Source organism: Arvicola amphibius, chromosome 10 (assembly GCF_903992535.2).
Source record: "Arvicola amphibius chromosome 10, mArvAmp1.2, whole genome shotgun sequence".
Taxonomy (NCBI): domain Eukaryota; kingdom Metazoa; phylum Chordata; class Mammalia; order Rodentia; family Cricetidae; genus Arvicola; species Arvicola amphibius.
In genome coordinates, this window is record NC_052056.1 from 98,433,480 (window position 1) to 98,448,860 (window position 15,381).

At 54.3% G+C, this 15,381-nt stretch overlaps 1 protein-coding gene across 1 annotated transcript; it reads left to right on the forward strand.

Annotated features, from left to right (window-relative positions):
- The first annotated feature begins 12,276 nt into the window (after positions 1-12,276).
- On the forward strand, positions 12,277-14,766 carry Elfn1 (extracellular leucine rich repeat and fibronectin type III domain containing 1). The gene has a single exon (XM_038344320.1). It carries the CDS (start codon positions 12,277-12,279, stop codon positions 14,764-14,766), a length of 2,490 nt encoding a protein of 829 aa, XP_038200248.1.
- The last annotated feature ends 615 nt before the right edge of the window (positions 14,767-15,381 follow it).

Consider the following 15,381-nt stretch of genomic DNA (forward strand, 5'->3'; position numbering starts at 1 on the left):
GGTCCTACACTTGTACTTACTGCTGCCGAACTTTGACCAGAGGGACAGCCCAGCAGGTGTTTTCAGGAGTGTGCTTGTGGCTGGGTGGTTTGTTTCTTTTTCACCTCCATATAATGCTCCACAGTATGCGTGCCCTTTGATGCTGCCACCCGATGCTCTTCACACTCTTGAGTCCCTCTCTGGCCAACAGGAACAATCCTGCTGTGTATATCTTCTGACACTTCTTCCACCTTCACCAGGGATTAGACCCAGTTCATCCTTAAAAGAAGTCACGGCAGGAACTCAAGCAGGAACCTGTAGGCAGGAGCTGATGCAGAGGCCGTGTGAGGAGTGCTGCTTACCGGCTTGCTCCTCGTGGCTTGCTCAGTCTGCTCTCTTTTAGATCCCAGGACCAGCAGCCCAGGACCCTCCACCATCAATCACTAATTAAGAAAATGCCCTACAGGCTTGCCTGCAGCCCGATCTTATGGAGGCATTTTCTCAACTGAGGCTCCTTCCTTACCGATCACTCTACCTTGTGTTAAGTTGATATCTACTAGCCAGCACACAGAGCATCGCCACCTCTTTTCCGCTCTGTATATCTCTCTGACATCAACCAAGCTTGCCTCTTGCAGTTCGTCTTCTGTCTTTCTGTTCCCCATGGTGACACAGGGCCACACTTCTCTGCCCACATCTTTGTGGTGCAGGTTTTTATTGCACATAAGGTCTTGAGCCGCAAACCCTGCTAGAAGGAAGTTCTGGATCTTATTGTAGGATCTTCAGACTTGTCACAGTGTGGCTGGGTGGGGACAGAACCCATAGACTGCCCTGAGACTCATCAGGTCCAAGAGAGTTCAAGCTGGAATCTGGGAGGCTGTCCAGGGTCTTCCAGAGCAGAGGAGGTGGGAAGTGGCCCTGCCCAGCCCTCTGAGGTAGGTGCAGGGCACCTGCCTGGTGTTGGCAGAAAGAACGGGATAGTGGTCTCACAGGAAGACCGGCAGCTTTAAATCCTGCCTCTGCCAGCCCTGAGATCCTAGCAGCAGTGTGGGTCTTCTGTGAAGAGCAGAAAGATGGCTCTGTGTGTGTGTGTGTGTGTGTGTGTGTGTGTGTGTGAGAGAGAGAGAGAGAGAGAGAGAGAGAGAGAGAGAGAGAGAGAGAGAGAGAGAGAGAAAGGCCAGGGGGCTCTGGCTAGGAAATGCGCGGCCTACAAGCTGCTGCCTGTGGGTGGCAGGTGACACACATGGACTCAGAGACACGGGCAGATAGGCAGGGATGGGCCAGGATTAAACCCCCAAGGGCTTCATCAGGAAGCCAGCCTGGTGCGGCCCTGGGGCTGTGCTCACACCCCAGTTGGGTGACTTCCAGGCCCAACTTTGATACCAAAGATGGAAGGTTCCCAGCTGCCAGCCGGATGGCCGAGCTCCTACTGCAAGACAGGAGGCAGATTTGTGTGTGTGCAGCATGCGGTGATGGTTAGGCTTGGGCACAGAGCTCGGAGTCAGGGACTAGGACTGCATACTTGCTCATGAAGTCACATGCGCATACACACTGGCCCTGGCAGTTTTCAGGATAGAAAGTTCTGGGCTTGCGACTCTCATCTCTGTCCTGACTGTCCTAGGCTGTGGCCTCTCCATCCCATGAGAGTGAAGGAGATAGACTTTTATTCTGGTGGGGAGATCTCCTTAGACTCTGACATTGCTAGAAGCTGTGTAATTCAGCTAGGCTTAACTTTTGTTCTTTCCAGTGCAAGAGACTGAAGGGAGCTGATGGCTCTCAAGTGGCCAGGGACCCTCCTAGGGATGACCCTATAATCCCCAGATTTCTAGTCAGCTCAACCCCCCAAGGAGAGCTCCTATCCCCACTCTCTGATTCCAAATTCTTCCATCTGCCTGAGGACTCCAGTCTCATTTTTCTTCAGTTTCCCTAGTAAAAAACCTCTTACCTGTTGGTTTGAGAAGCCAGAGCTCCAGGGACCCTGATCTCTGAGTCCCAGGTCCTAGAAGGAAGCTGTGTTCTTAAGGAGTACACGTGGCCTGAGTAAGACCCACCCAAACGGTGACCTCCACATCCCGCCTTCCCAACCCATGTGGGGGACCGGGTGGCGCTCCACCCCTGCTTTGGACCCTCTGTACTGGTCCCCTTCTCATCGCTGCACTCCCGTTTGCCCTGCACTCTGGCGCAGCTGTGCAGTCTCTGCACCCTCCCGCCCTGCACCATTCTCTGGGTTATTTGTTGCTTTTGGTTTATTTGTTTCTCAGCCCTGGAGAGCTGCATGACTTCATAGAAAGCCACATTCTGCTCCAGCTAGGTGCATTCTGTGTTCCTCCCGCAAGCCATCACACCTGTCTTCTCCCACACGCTCCCCTCCTGAACCTCAGCCATCTTCCCTCTTCCCCTCCCATCCCCACCTCCACCACAACAGTGCCTAGGAGCCCTGATACGGTGGTGTGGATTCAACGGGTGGGCGGCTCTCTTAGGAGGCCACTTCATTGTCTCTATTTTTTTAAGAAAGGAGACAGAAGTCAGAATGACTGAGCACTTTCTCCCTAGGGAGCTGAAGGCCTGCCTGCAGCTGCTCACTCTCTGCCCTGTGCAGGACCACACTGTACTGACTTTCCCCCTGTGCCATGCATGGCCGTAGAAACCCTCAATACTAACTGCTCACACCTAATAGCTGGCCCACCTGTCAGATAGGTGAAATGAGGGTCAGAGGTGTTCAGGAGCATCCTTGGGGCTGGGCAGCTGGCTCCGTGGATGAAGAAGTGTGAGAGCCTGAATTCAGGTCCCCAGGACTCATATAAAAAGCTGGGTGTGGAGGCACATCTTGTAATCCCAGTGCTGAGGAGGCTGAGACAGGAGGATTCCCATGGCACTCTGGTCGGCCAGCCTACCCTATCTAGCTAGTGAGAGACTCTCTCCAAAAATAAGGTTGACAGAGTCTGAGTAATGATAGCCTAGGTTACCTCTATCCTACCCCACCACACACACACACACACACACACACACACACACACACACACACACACAGAAGGAGAAGTGGTGGTTTTCAGGGAAGCCTATGGCTGGCAGGTGTCCCAGTCAGGAAGAAAAAAAGGCTCAATAGCTTCAGGGTCCTGGCTTGTGCCAATAGTGTTGCCTAGAGTCCCTGCGGCAGCCTCCACCTCAGCGTGAGAACCATGAGGCTGCTCAGCATGGCTCTGAGGACTGGGGACTCCCCTCAGCAGATAGCAGACAGGGAGGATAAGCTGGGGGGTGGAGCCACCACCTGCTCTGTCCCTGGCGTGTGATGTGCAGACTCCAGGGCTGCTGTTGCTGGGTAGCAAGTGGTCCAGCAGCTGTTCCACAGTGAGGTTTGTGAGTCAAAGGCTCAGGGAAGGCATTGGTGGCACTGCTGGCTCTGCTCAGCCTCGGTGCTTTGCCACCATGTAGGCACTGAGGAGGCCTTGGCCTCCACCCCCTAGTTCCCACACAGCATGCACATCCACAACAGTACGGCATGGAAGGCACTTTCAGGACATGCTGGCCCCGCTGCAGGTTGATTCCGGTTGATTTAGCTAGCTCTCTGGTGGCCTGGGAAGCCTTGGGCTGGCCTGGGTTCAGGGATGCCAAGGTAGAGACACCCTAGCAACCACAGGAGGTGACATTGCTGCTGTGCTTCATAAACCGCCCTTGCTGGGAGCTCTGATGCTGCACATGGTGTCTGTTTGTCTGTCCGTTAGGAGGGATGAGCCATGGGCTCTCAGGGTCTTCTGTTTCTTCTTGTTTATCTTCAGTACCCTCAGTGTGTGCTGCAGAATTCCCCATGTCCATGCACAGATGTCCTCGAGCCTTGCCCTGTGGGTCCTGGAGAGGGCCACAGGGAGTGGTTCCCCAAACCAGGCCTCACTAGTTGGGGGTTGTCTCCCCAAAGGTCCCCACAGCCCCCCTAACTGCTCTTGCATCTGCCAAGAAAGGTCCCTTTTGAGTTCCTAATGTGTTCTCAGTGATCACTCTGTCTCCTGCCCTTCTGTGGGTTGACTAAATGGTGGTGGTCTAGGTTAGGAATTCTCATTCACACAGCTCCACAGAAAGAACCAGAATCCCTGAGAGTGGGGGGTTCTCCTCCAAGAACATCAGAGGCTGAGCCCACGACCACCTGGGGGTGTATGAAAGGCCACACACTCCCAAAGTGGTAAAGACACCCCAGAAATGAACCCCCACACTATCCTTGCCCATGAATGCCATCCAAATCACCTTGGAAAGACAAGAGCAGACACAGTCGTGGGTCTGAAGACTATCAGAGAGATGATCCGCCTCGATTATACAGGATTCATACAAAGAATTTGGAGACAGCCTCGAGCTAGAGCAATCTATTAATAAAATATATAATAGCAATCAGCCAGCCAGCACACCGTGTTAATAAATGACAAAGGGCGTTTGACCAAGCTCCGGTGCCAACTTCTGGCTTTAAAGTAACAGCTAAAAATAGGTCTGAGGAAGCACTTTGCTATCAGAGTAGAGCATCTGCCCCAGCCAAGACTGTTCTAAATGATGGCATTAAGAAAAAAAATCATTCCTATTCAAAAACTTTTATTAGAAAAAAAAAAGACAGCACCTTTCTCTTTGTGCTGTGACGGTAGACATAGCAATAAGACAGGAAAGCGAAATGAACGGCCGTCTCTAGGAAAAATTGTAATTATTTGCCATCCGTGTGATTTGAGACCCAAGAGAAGCAACCGAAAAAAATAATTTAATCTATGAATTTAATATGAAGGTACACAGCCAGAGAGAAAAACACATAACGCAGATCAATAACTTTCATTTGCGCTAAAGAACAAGTGATCCGAACAAGTAACGGAATAATTGGTCTCCGCTTGAGACGGGCACAGTGAAGCAGCAGCACCGGAGCCCCAAGGAATTTCTAGAAAATTTGACAAGAAAAATTTAGGATCATTACAAAGAGCTCGATAATGTCTTCCTGGGGACAGGAAGACAAAATAACAATGCGAAGAGGCTTGCTGGAACGTTCCCTGGAAGTTACTCCAGAGTTAATTCACGGTCGGCACTAGGTGGCCAGTTTGGGAAAGCAATAGAGACCCGCCCTTAAGGTTCGTCTGGAAGAAGATTCAGAACCGGATGGGGTGGACTCCCAGTGCCCAGGAGGTAGAAGCAGGGAGAGTGAGAGTTTCAGGCCAGCCTGTGCTACACAGGGAGACTTGTCTCAAAACAACTATTCCCTCCTCAAAAATGAATATCCAAAAAGATAAAGAACTGGGCCTAGGGGTGTGGCCCAGTCAGCTGGGGGGTTGCCTGGTATGTAGGAAGCCCTGTCTTCAGTACCACATAAACGGGGTGTGTGGGGCATCCCTGCAATCCCAGCATCTGGGAGGTGAAGGCAGGAGGATCAGAAGCTGAAGGTTATCCTGGGCTACACATAGTGAGCTTGAGGTCAGCCTGCACAGCATGAGATCCTGTTGGGGGAAAAAAAGCAGAATTAAGAAATCAGGATATATGAACAATTTAGTTACAACGTTTGTCTTCCTAACGGATATGGAGCTAACTATGAAGGACAGAGGTGACCAGTGACAGAAAGTGTACAGTTTGGTGAAAGAAGAGAGGCAGGGAGTGCCCTGGGGACCGTCTCCTGAGGCCGCCTTCTGCTTTAGCTGTGGGTGCATTTCTTATCACTCTGTGTGTGTGTGTGTGTGTGTGTGTGTGTGTGTGGTGTTGGTAGCACATGTGTAGCCCAGAGGCCACCCTCAGCTGTCACTCAGAGTACCATCCACCTTGTTTTTTGAGACAGGATCTCTCGCTGGCCTGGAGCTCCCCAAGTAGGTAAGGCTGACTGACCAACTAGCCCCAGGGATCGCCTTGGCTTTGCCTCCTCGGCTCAGGGATCACAAGCGAGAGCTACCAGGCTTGGCATTTCATGTGGGTTTTGGGGTAGAATCCAGGCCTCTTGTGCTCTGCACAGCGAGCCCTGTGCTGACTAAGCCATCTTCCCAACCCTGGTGGGCTCATTTATGATGACAGAGAGCGGTTCTGGAGGGCACTTGAGAGCCGTGCGGAGCTGTGCAGGGAGGAAGAGAGGGCGAGATCGGAGAATCAGAAATCAACCAGAAGAAATAGATTAATCAATACATCTTGTCAAGACCATTTGCTGCTACTTAGGAGGGGGATGGAGTCAATTCCCATCCTTTTTCCATGCAGAGGAAACATCCCATGTGGCGTGAACATTAAATATGAGACGTCAAGTCACACAAGTGTAAGACAGTGTCCTCTCGGAAGGCGAGCCACTTGTCCCCACTCTGCAGAACTGTGGGACCCAGGGCAGGAGTCTCAACCCCAAGGATCTGGGTGACAATGAACTCACAGTCCTCCTGGGAGCTGGGGGTGACAGTTGCGAACCACACCCAGCTAGAGAAGCCTTCTTGGTGGCTGACCATCATTCCCTGGTGCCTGTTGGGGTGGACATGGTGTGGCCTCTGGGAGATGACCAGTGACTACGGGAGCTTCCTAGGGGACAGGGCACGTGGTGATGGCAGGAGACTCTGTTCCACAGTCTAGAAGCAGGTCGAGCCCCAGGGAGTAGGAAAGCCTCCATTCCATTCACCTCTTCAGAACTCGTCAGTGTGAACAAATGGAATGTGGGCAGCCACGGGTACGAGTGAGTGGTGTGGGCCCTTTCCCTTCCCGCCCTCTCTTGTCAGGGCTGTGGACTCTGTCAGGAGGTCATAGACTCATATCTGGTGGAGGTGTGTCCCACAGAGGGGCCCCTGGAGGCCCAGATACATACTGGTTCCAGTCACATGTGTCTCAAACGCCAATACCCTCAGAAGAGATCTTGTGTTTTTCCTAATTTCCCTAATTAACGTAACGTTGAAGGACTAATTGCTCACGGATTAGTTGTGTGTGTGGTCCTGACTGTGTGCAGAGGCCCACATCCAGTGTCTTCCTCAGTCAGCCCACATTACTTTTGAGACAGGGTCTCCCGTGAACCTGGAGCTCTCTGATTCCGCTGGACTGTGTGGCCAGCGAGCCCCATGGATCTCCCATCTCCACCTCTCCCCTCTCCAGCACTGGATTGCAGGCATGCACCATGAGGCCTGGCTTTAATGTGGGACCCAGGATCGAACCCAGGCCCTCGAGCTCACACAGACACACCTTGCCCACTGATCTATTTCCTAGGTAAATTGTAAAATCTGAGGGCTGGGGCCTCATTTACATCTCAACGCAAAAATGGTGCCTCCCCCCCCACCCCCCGCCAAATCTTTAGTACAACGGAAAATGAGTGCAGATCCGACAGCCAAGGTGCTGGTGTCGTGAGGGTTGGCCTGACCCGGTGAGTAGTTTGCGGTTGGTCACTGTGTCTGTACCCAGTGAGATCTGGCCTATGTCGTCCCCCGAGAAGCCAGCCAGTCTTCTACCATAGCTCCTTGCCTTCCCACCAGGCTGCTATCAACCCCCAAATAGGGTCAGAGTCCCCGAGGTCAGGAGAATCAGAAAGGGGCTTTCTGGAACTCGGGGGCTCTCAGAGGTCAGCATAGTGGTAGGAAAAGAACAGCAGGCCTCAAAACAACCAGAGAGATTCAGGTCAGACTAAAGATAGAACCTCCTGGCTGCCGGAGTTATGGGGTGTGATGGGACACCCAGACCCATGCTTGCCTTTAAACGAGGCTCTCTGTCTGATGATGGGGAGTGTGGCAGAGTTCCTGGAGAGGGTCACACATTGTCTGTCATCTTCAGGGACCAGCCTGGCATCCTCCTCCGAAGTTGCCTGCCAGCGCCTGAGCGGGGAGCCTTTGCGGACTGATTTCTCCCTCCAATGGTGCAATACATCATCTTTTTTAATTTAAAAAGATGCCCGGTGGAAGCTTAAGAGACCATTAAGTGTTTGGGTCCCTAATTAACTTCAGAGCAGCCTGGAGCAGCAAGGGAGGGGGGAGGGCCACAGGGAGTGATCTGGGGGCCCCAGCTCTGGTTGGGAAGGAAACCACAGACCAGACCCTCACCCCCTCCTGCATCTCTGGGCCGGAGCCTCGCGGGGGAGGCTGGATGCTTTGTGCATCTGGCTCCAGCTTCACGGTCCCCTCTGGAACTCTGGAGTGAATCAGGAGACTGTTCATCTTCAAACTGCCTGCTGAATTCTCTTGCTAGTCTCTGTTTCCTGGCTGACTTTCTCTCTCTGAGTCCCCCTCTTTCTCTCCCTCCCTCCCCTCTTCCTCCTTCCACATGCTGAGATCATCGCTGATGATGGCTTTGGTATCTAGTAGATGCTCAGTTAATGTAGATTGTGTGTGTGAAGGGAGAGTTGTTCTGGCTGCATGCTTGCAGAGTATTTTCTTCTCTGAGTAGATGGGTCGAGACCCCAGCGTTCTTCTACAAGGTCATCTGGTATTGGACAGTCTCCCTGTCCCTTCAACCCTCCTTGGTGACCTCTGAGTTCTCACAGGGAGGGGCGTGGTGTGGACAAGGGTATTCTCTAGCCTCTATTTCTCTGGTCAGCTGGAGGACAAACTCAGGTCTAGCCAAGGTCCAGGGCATGCCAGGCTGTGACCCTGTGGCCAATTCCCAAGGAGCCAGGCTGCTGATTCAGCCATCCTGCAGTCCTGGTCATGCTGAGCTTGAACGGGGGTGCAGGGGTGTGTGTACTGGGAGAGCAGGTAGGATCCAGACAACCTTAGTGGGTGATAAGGGAACCCTGAAAGCTGGTGGGGGTCCCTGGGGCCTTTCCTGTGTGGAGATGGGGCTGCACAATGCTCTGTCCACCCAGGCTGTTTTACAAAATCTCTCTTCTGTCTCTTTAGATCAAGGAGGGTCTAGAACAAAGAGGACAACCCGTACAAAGTTCTAGAAACTTTAAATAGCCAGAAGCATGCTTCTGTACCGTCAACCTAGGAGGCAGAGCCAAGCTCATCTCTACTTGATGGAGTAGGAAGCTGAATGAAGCTCAGAGAGGGTCAGTAACTTTCCCAAGGTCACCTAGCCTGCGCTTGGCCAAACCAACCTTAGTACCCCAACCTGAGCTCAGCAGCAAGGGAACAGGCTGGCCCCGGTGTGCTCTTGGCCAGGCCGGGTCCGTGCAGCCTCAGCCTCCCCAGCCTGCCCATCATAGCCCAGCAGGCTCTGCCGCAGAGCACTGGACAGTTCTGGCTGGAGCCCTGCGGCAGTGGCGGGCAGGAGGGCGTTAGCAGTAAACATGATCTATTGGCAAAACATTGGAACGGTGAAAAGTTACTGATCGATAGCTCTCTACCCATCTCTCTGTGTCCCACCCTGGCCCTCAGCCTGTGCTGCCCCTGGGGGGTGCAGGAGGGGAAGGGAAGTCCACTTCGTCAGCAGAAACCTTGGCTCGACTCCAGCTCTGCCCCGGCCGCTCTTCCTGCTCTATGATCGAGAACAGAGCCGTATTTTTAGACACATGTGATCAGCCCCACTCGTCCGCCATGATTATGTAAATCTGACTATAAGAAGTTTAAAAGCCGAGAATGCCACGCGCTACTTCATCACCAGGGAAGGACCACGGGGTTGGGATGACAACGCAAGTCCATTGTCCCCGGGGTGCCCTGAGCTACAGAGGTCCTCCGTGAGCACCCACAGGGATGTGTGTTCAAGAATCATCCCCAGACATGAGGCCCTGGCCCTCTCACTATAGGAAGAATCCCTGCAGATACCCAACGAATCTCATGTAGGGAAACTGAGGCCTGAAGTTGAACATGGAAGGCCTGGGCAGCACAGGCTTGATTCCCCAGCCTCAGTTTCTCTGGCCCCAAGAAGAGAGAAGTGGTGGGAAGCAGAGAGGGGAAGAAGTGGATGGGAACTAAGTCTGGCCCCTCCCTTGTCGCCGTGGACATCCCTGCCCCCGACCTTGCCCCAACAGCCACCCACTATAGCCTGGCACTGCCTACTCCCCTCTGTCCCTGGGACACCCCCACAGCCCCTGGGGAGGAATGGCTCTGATCACATAACTGTGTACCCTCGCCTCCTCCTGTCTGCCTGCCTGACAGACTCCTACTCAGCCACTAAGACCGTCCGTCTGATGCCCTGCACCTTGGGGTCTCCACACAGCCTGTCCTATGTGTCTAGGTGAGCATGTGAGTGCAAACCCATGCCTAGGACAACACAGGAGTGCAAATGCCCATACACACACCTGCAGCTGTGTGCGTAGGAGGCCGACAGACCGCAGAAGACACCACGGCGCCTCTTTGGGCCTGTAATCCTGCTTAACTCGACTTTCAGTTATTTTGAGCAAGAGATTACAGCTGATTAAGATCTCTCGCCAGGCACCACTCCTCCTGGAGGCCAGGAGAGAAAGACTCTGCCCACCCGGGCCCGTGTCCTCACGACCAACCCCACTGGCCTTTCTCTGGCTTGAGCTCTCCTGTGGTTGTCAGTACAGGCTCCGAGGCATGGTGGATACGTTGTGCCACCACTGTGCACTTGACATTGGATGAGGAGCCCAAAGGAATTCCCAGGCCCTTCTGGCTAAGGATCATGCCACCCCAAGGCCCTATGTCTGTTCACTGGCTCCAGTGCACAAGATCTAAGGAGAAACCAGGCTGCTGAACCGCAAGGCAGTGTCTGGGTTCCTCTGGATTTCCAGTCTATTCTGTTCATCTTTCTCCATTAGAAGTGGATTCTCTTGGGAGCCAGGTCCCATTTATGAAGTTTGCAAAGAGGAAATATATATATATATATATATATATATATATATATATATATATATATTCCTCCACATTTTAGTCGCCTCGGTGCAGCCTAGTTGCTGCTGTCAATATTGGTGAAATACACTCAGCTGGCTGCTGGCCAGGCCACTGAGCGGTGACAAAGGCAGCTGTAAATCCCTGTATTAACAAGCGAATACCCATTTTTCCATCCTCCAAGTGGGCAGAAGGGGGCCAGAGAATCCAGTTGTCCCGTGAGGTATCTCCCCATCACCCCACAGTTCTATTCTCTTGCACTCTGGGCTCTGGGCATTGGGGGGAGGCACAGTCCTGGTCCTGGGGGGTGTGCCTGGCTGGGGGGCCATGGGGTAGAGGAAGCTGCTTGTATGCACACTTGGGGTGGGAGATGGAGGAAGGTGGGCCGGGCCCTGGGAAGTTAAGGATGCCATTGTTACGCTTAATTTTTATTAAGAAAGCTGCTTTTACATTTGTTTATTAATTGTGTGTATGCTGGAGGGGGGAGACAACTTGCAGGAATTGATTTTCCTTCCGCCATGTGGGTCCTGGGATTGAACTCAGGTCGTCAGGCTTGGCAGTCATCACACTGGTTTGCTGAGCCATCTCAGTCTCCCTCCATCCCAGGAGGACTTCTTTGCAAAGTGGGCTGTCCCTCCTCCATTGTCACGAGGGGGGCAGCTTCAAGTCCTGGGTGCTCTGTGGGTAGCTGGCCTCAGAGATCAGCCAGCTGATTCACTTGGAGAAACTGAGGCCTAGAAGGAGTGGCTTTACGGGTCATGTGGTGGGGGAGGTCACTCGGAGCTCTACTAGTGATGAGCCCTGGGTGTGCTGGACCACTTCCCCTGCTGCCTCCTAGAGGCCAGAAGGAGAATTGATCCGCCTCAGGTTGGGGACATTGGCTGGGTGTTTGGCACCCCCTGCAGGCGGCTCTGAAGGTGCTGTGACTGGCCCTTCTTGGGGAGAAGTGACATCCAAGAACTCCATCCAGGTGGCAGGCACAGGGCCAATGAGTCAATGAGATGCATGTCCCGCCTCAGCCAGCCCTGCCACTCATGGCCTGATGAACTCTGAGTCCTTTCTCTAGGCTGTTACCCTGCGGACTTGAGGTTATGTCCCGTGAACTGTATTGTCCCTCAAGATACCTCTGAGCTGGTCACCCTGGGGACATCATGTCCACCTTGCACATGTTTGCCTTGGTGACTCCAGACTCTCGCACCCAGTCCCATGACCTAGGACAACTATCCGGGTTTCTATTTTACAGAAGACGTGGGTGGATGGCTTGGCTGAATTCTTCAGTCACCCAGTGACCTTGGACATGAGTTTTTTTGTGTGTGTGTGACTTACTTTTTTCTCTTGTCTTGCAGCAGAGAGTACTTCAGGCACAGAAGCCGGGAGAAGCCACCAGGACACACAGGCCCATGGGAAAGCAGGCCGTGGTCACCTCAGGATCGGGGAGGTCGACGCGAGGCAGTGGGCAGTGAGGGAGCCATCCTCCCTCCCAGGACTTGCACCATGCAACTTGGGACAGGACATCTCTGACAGTGCAGGCAGTGACCCATCCCACCCCTAAGTCCTCCGAGGGGGGCGGGGCACTGCCCAGCCCTCCACCCTGTCCTTACAGGCAGAGTGTCCCGAGATGGCTGGACACGGGTGGGGCGCACCCTGGGTGCTTGTGGCGGCTGCCACGTTACTGCACGCAGGCGGGCTGGCCCAAGGCGACTGCTGGCTGATCGAGGGTGACAAGGGCTTTGTGTGGCTGGCCATCTGCAGCCAGAACCAACCGCCCTATGAGGCCATCCCCCAACAGATCAACAACACCATCGTGGACCTGCGGCTCAATGAGAACCGTATCCGCAGCGTGCACTATGCCTCCCTGAGCCGCTTTGGGAACCTCACATACCTCAACCTCACCAAGAATGAGATCGGCTACATCGAGGACGGGGCCTTCTCCGGCCAGTTCAACCTCCAGGTGCTGCAGCTCGGGTACAACCGGCTGCGCAACCTTACGGAGGGCATGCTGCGGGGCCTGAGCAAGCTCGAGTACCTGTACCTGCAGGCCAACCTCATCGAGGTGGTGATGGCTAGCGCCTTCTGGGAGTGTCCCAACATCATGAACATAGACCTCTCCATGAACCGCATCCAGCAGCTGGGCAGCGGCACCTTCGCGGGCCTGGCCAAGCTCTCGGTGTGTGAAATTTACAGTAACCCTTTCTACTGCTCTTGTGAGCTGTTGGGCTTCCTGCGTTGGCTGGCCGCCTTCACCAATGCCACACAGACCCACGACCGGGTACAATGTGAGTCGCCTCCTGTCTACGCGGGCTACTTCCTGCTGGGCCAGGGCCGCCATGGCCACCAGCGTAGCATCCTCAGCAAACTGCAGTCTGTATGCACTGAGGACTCCTACACAGCTGAGGTGCTCGGCCCACCTCGCCCAGTGCCAGGCCGATCACAGCCGGGACATTCGCCACCGCCACCTCCACCGGAGCCCAGCGATGTGCCCTGTCCCGATGACGAGTGCTTCTCTGGTGACGGCACCACGCCACTGGTGGTCCTGACGACTCTGGCCACTCAGATGGAGGCTCGTCCCTCCATGAAGGTTAAGCAGCTGACCCAAAACTCGGCCACCATCATGGTGCAGCTGCCGAGCCCGTTCAACCGCATGTACACGCTGGAGCAGTACAACAACAGCAAATCGTTCACGGTGTCCAAGCTGACCCAGCCTCAGGAGGAGATTCGCCTGACCAATCTCTACACCCTCACCAACTACACATACTGCGTGGTCTCCACCACCTCTGGCACTCATCACAACCACACCTGCCTTACCATCTGCCTGCCCAAGCCGCCAAGCCCCCCTGGCCCTGTGCCCAGCCCCTCCACAGCCACTCACTACATCATGACCATCCTCGGCTGCCTCTTCGGCATGGTGCTCGTTCTGGGCGCTGTTTACTACTGCCTGCGCAAGCGGAGGCGACAGGAGGAGAAACACAAGAAGGCGGTGGCGGCGGCAGCTGGCAGCCTGAAAAAGACCATCATTGAGCTGAAGTACGGGCCTGAGATTGAGGCACCTGGTCTAGCCCCATTGACCCAGGGCCCGATGCTTGGCTCTGAGGCTGTGTCTCGAATACCCTACCTGCCAGCCACCACCAGTGACGTGGAGCAGTACAAGCTAGTGGAGAGTAGTGAGACCCCCAAAGCCACCAAGGGGAACTACATTGAAGTACGCACAGGGGAGCCGCCAGAACGCAGAAGCTGTGAGCTGAGCCGGCCTGGCACAGAAAACCAGAGCTCAGTGGCGGAAATCTCCACCATAGCCAAGGAGGTGGACAGGGTCAACCAGATCATTAACAACTGCATCGACGCACTCAAGTCTGAGTCCACGTCCTTCCAGGGCGCCAAATCGGGGGCCGTGTCCGTGGCTGAGCCACCACTGGTACTGCTGTCCGAGCCTCTGGCTAGCAAGCACAGCTTCCTGTCCCCTGTCTACAAAGATGCCTTTGGCCATGGTGGCCTGCAGCGGCACCACAGCGTGGAGGCTGCACCCGGGCCCCCCAGGGCCAGCAGTTCATCCAGCGGTTCTGCACGTAGCCCTCGCACCTTCCGGGCTGAGGCCACCGGCACACATAAGGCCCCAGCCACTGAGACCAAGTACATTGAAAAAAGCTCACCTGTGCCCGAGACCATCCTCACTGTGACACCCGCGGCCACTGTGCTGCGGGCCGAGGCCGACAAGAGTCGCCAGTATGGCGAGCATCGGCACTCGTACCCTGGCTCCCACCCTGCTGAGCCACCTGCTCCACCGCCACCCCCGCCCACTCATGAAGGGCTCGGAGGCCGCAAGGCATCCATCCTGGAGCCTCTGACACGGCCACGACCCCGAGACCTCGTCTACTCGCAGCTGTCCCCACAGTACCACAACCTGAGCTATTCATCCAGCCCCGAGTATACCTGCAGGGCGTCCCCAAGCATCTGGGAGCGCCTCAGACTGAGCCGTAGGAGGCACAAGGATGATTCGGAATTCATGGCGGCTGGCCACGCCCTGCGCAAGAAGGTCCAGTTTGCCAAAGATGAGGACCTGCATGACATCCTAGACTACTGGAAAGGCGTGTCCGCCCAGCACAAGTCCTGAATCTCCCTCCATCCCTCACCAGGGCCCAAGGCAACCCGACCCTGTCCTCTCCGAAACTCGTGATGCTCAGTGGACCAAAAAGGATAGACCATCCACAGCAGCTATCCCTGACTGAGACTCAACAATAAGCCCAACATAAGTGCACAACAAGGGGCTGCTGGGCTCAGCGCCTGGCCTGAAGGGACAGCTTGAGGAGGCCACAGGTGGCCACAACAGTAGATTAACTAACTTTCATGTAAACTGTACTGTGCCTGCTGCCTGGTGCAAGCAAGCAAGCCACACACACACACACACACACACGCACGCACACACACACACCACACGCATGCAAACACGCACAAATACACATATATACACACACACGCGCATGCACACACTCACACACATGCACATGCATACACACGCACACACACGGGACTTCGGAAAACTGTGTCTTATGGGTGGGGGTGGGGGAGGGGAATTTTTTCCATCTTTTTCCTGTTCTGATTCTTCTCTTCCTTTTCTCTCTTTCTTCTCTTTCCTTTTTCTTTCCTTCCTTTTTAAAAAAATATATATATAAAAGTGAAATTCTTAAAAAAAACCTAAATCACCTATCGTGGGGGGTGACCAAGTGTG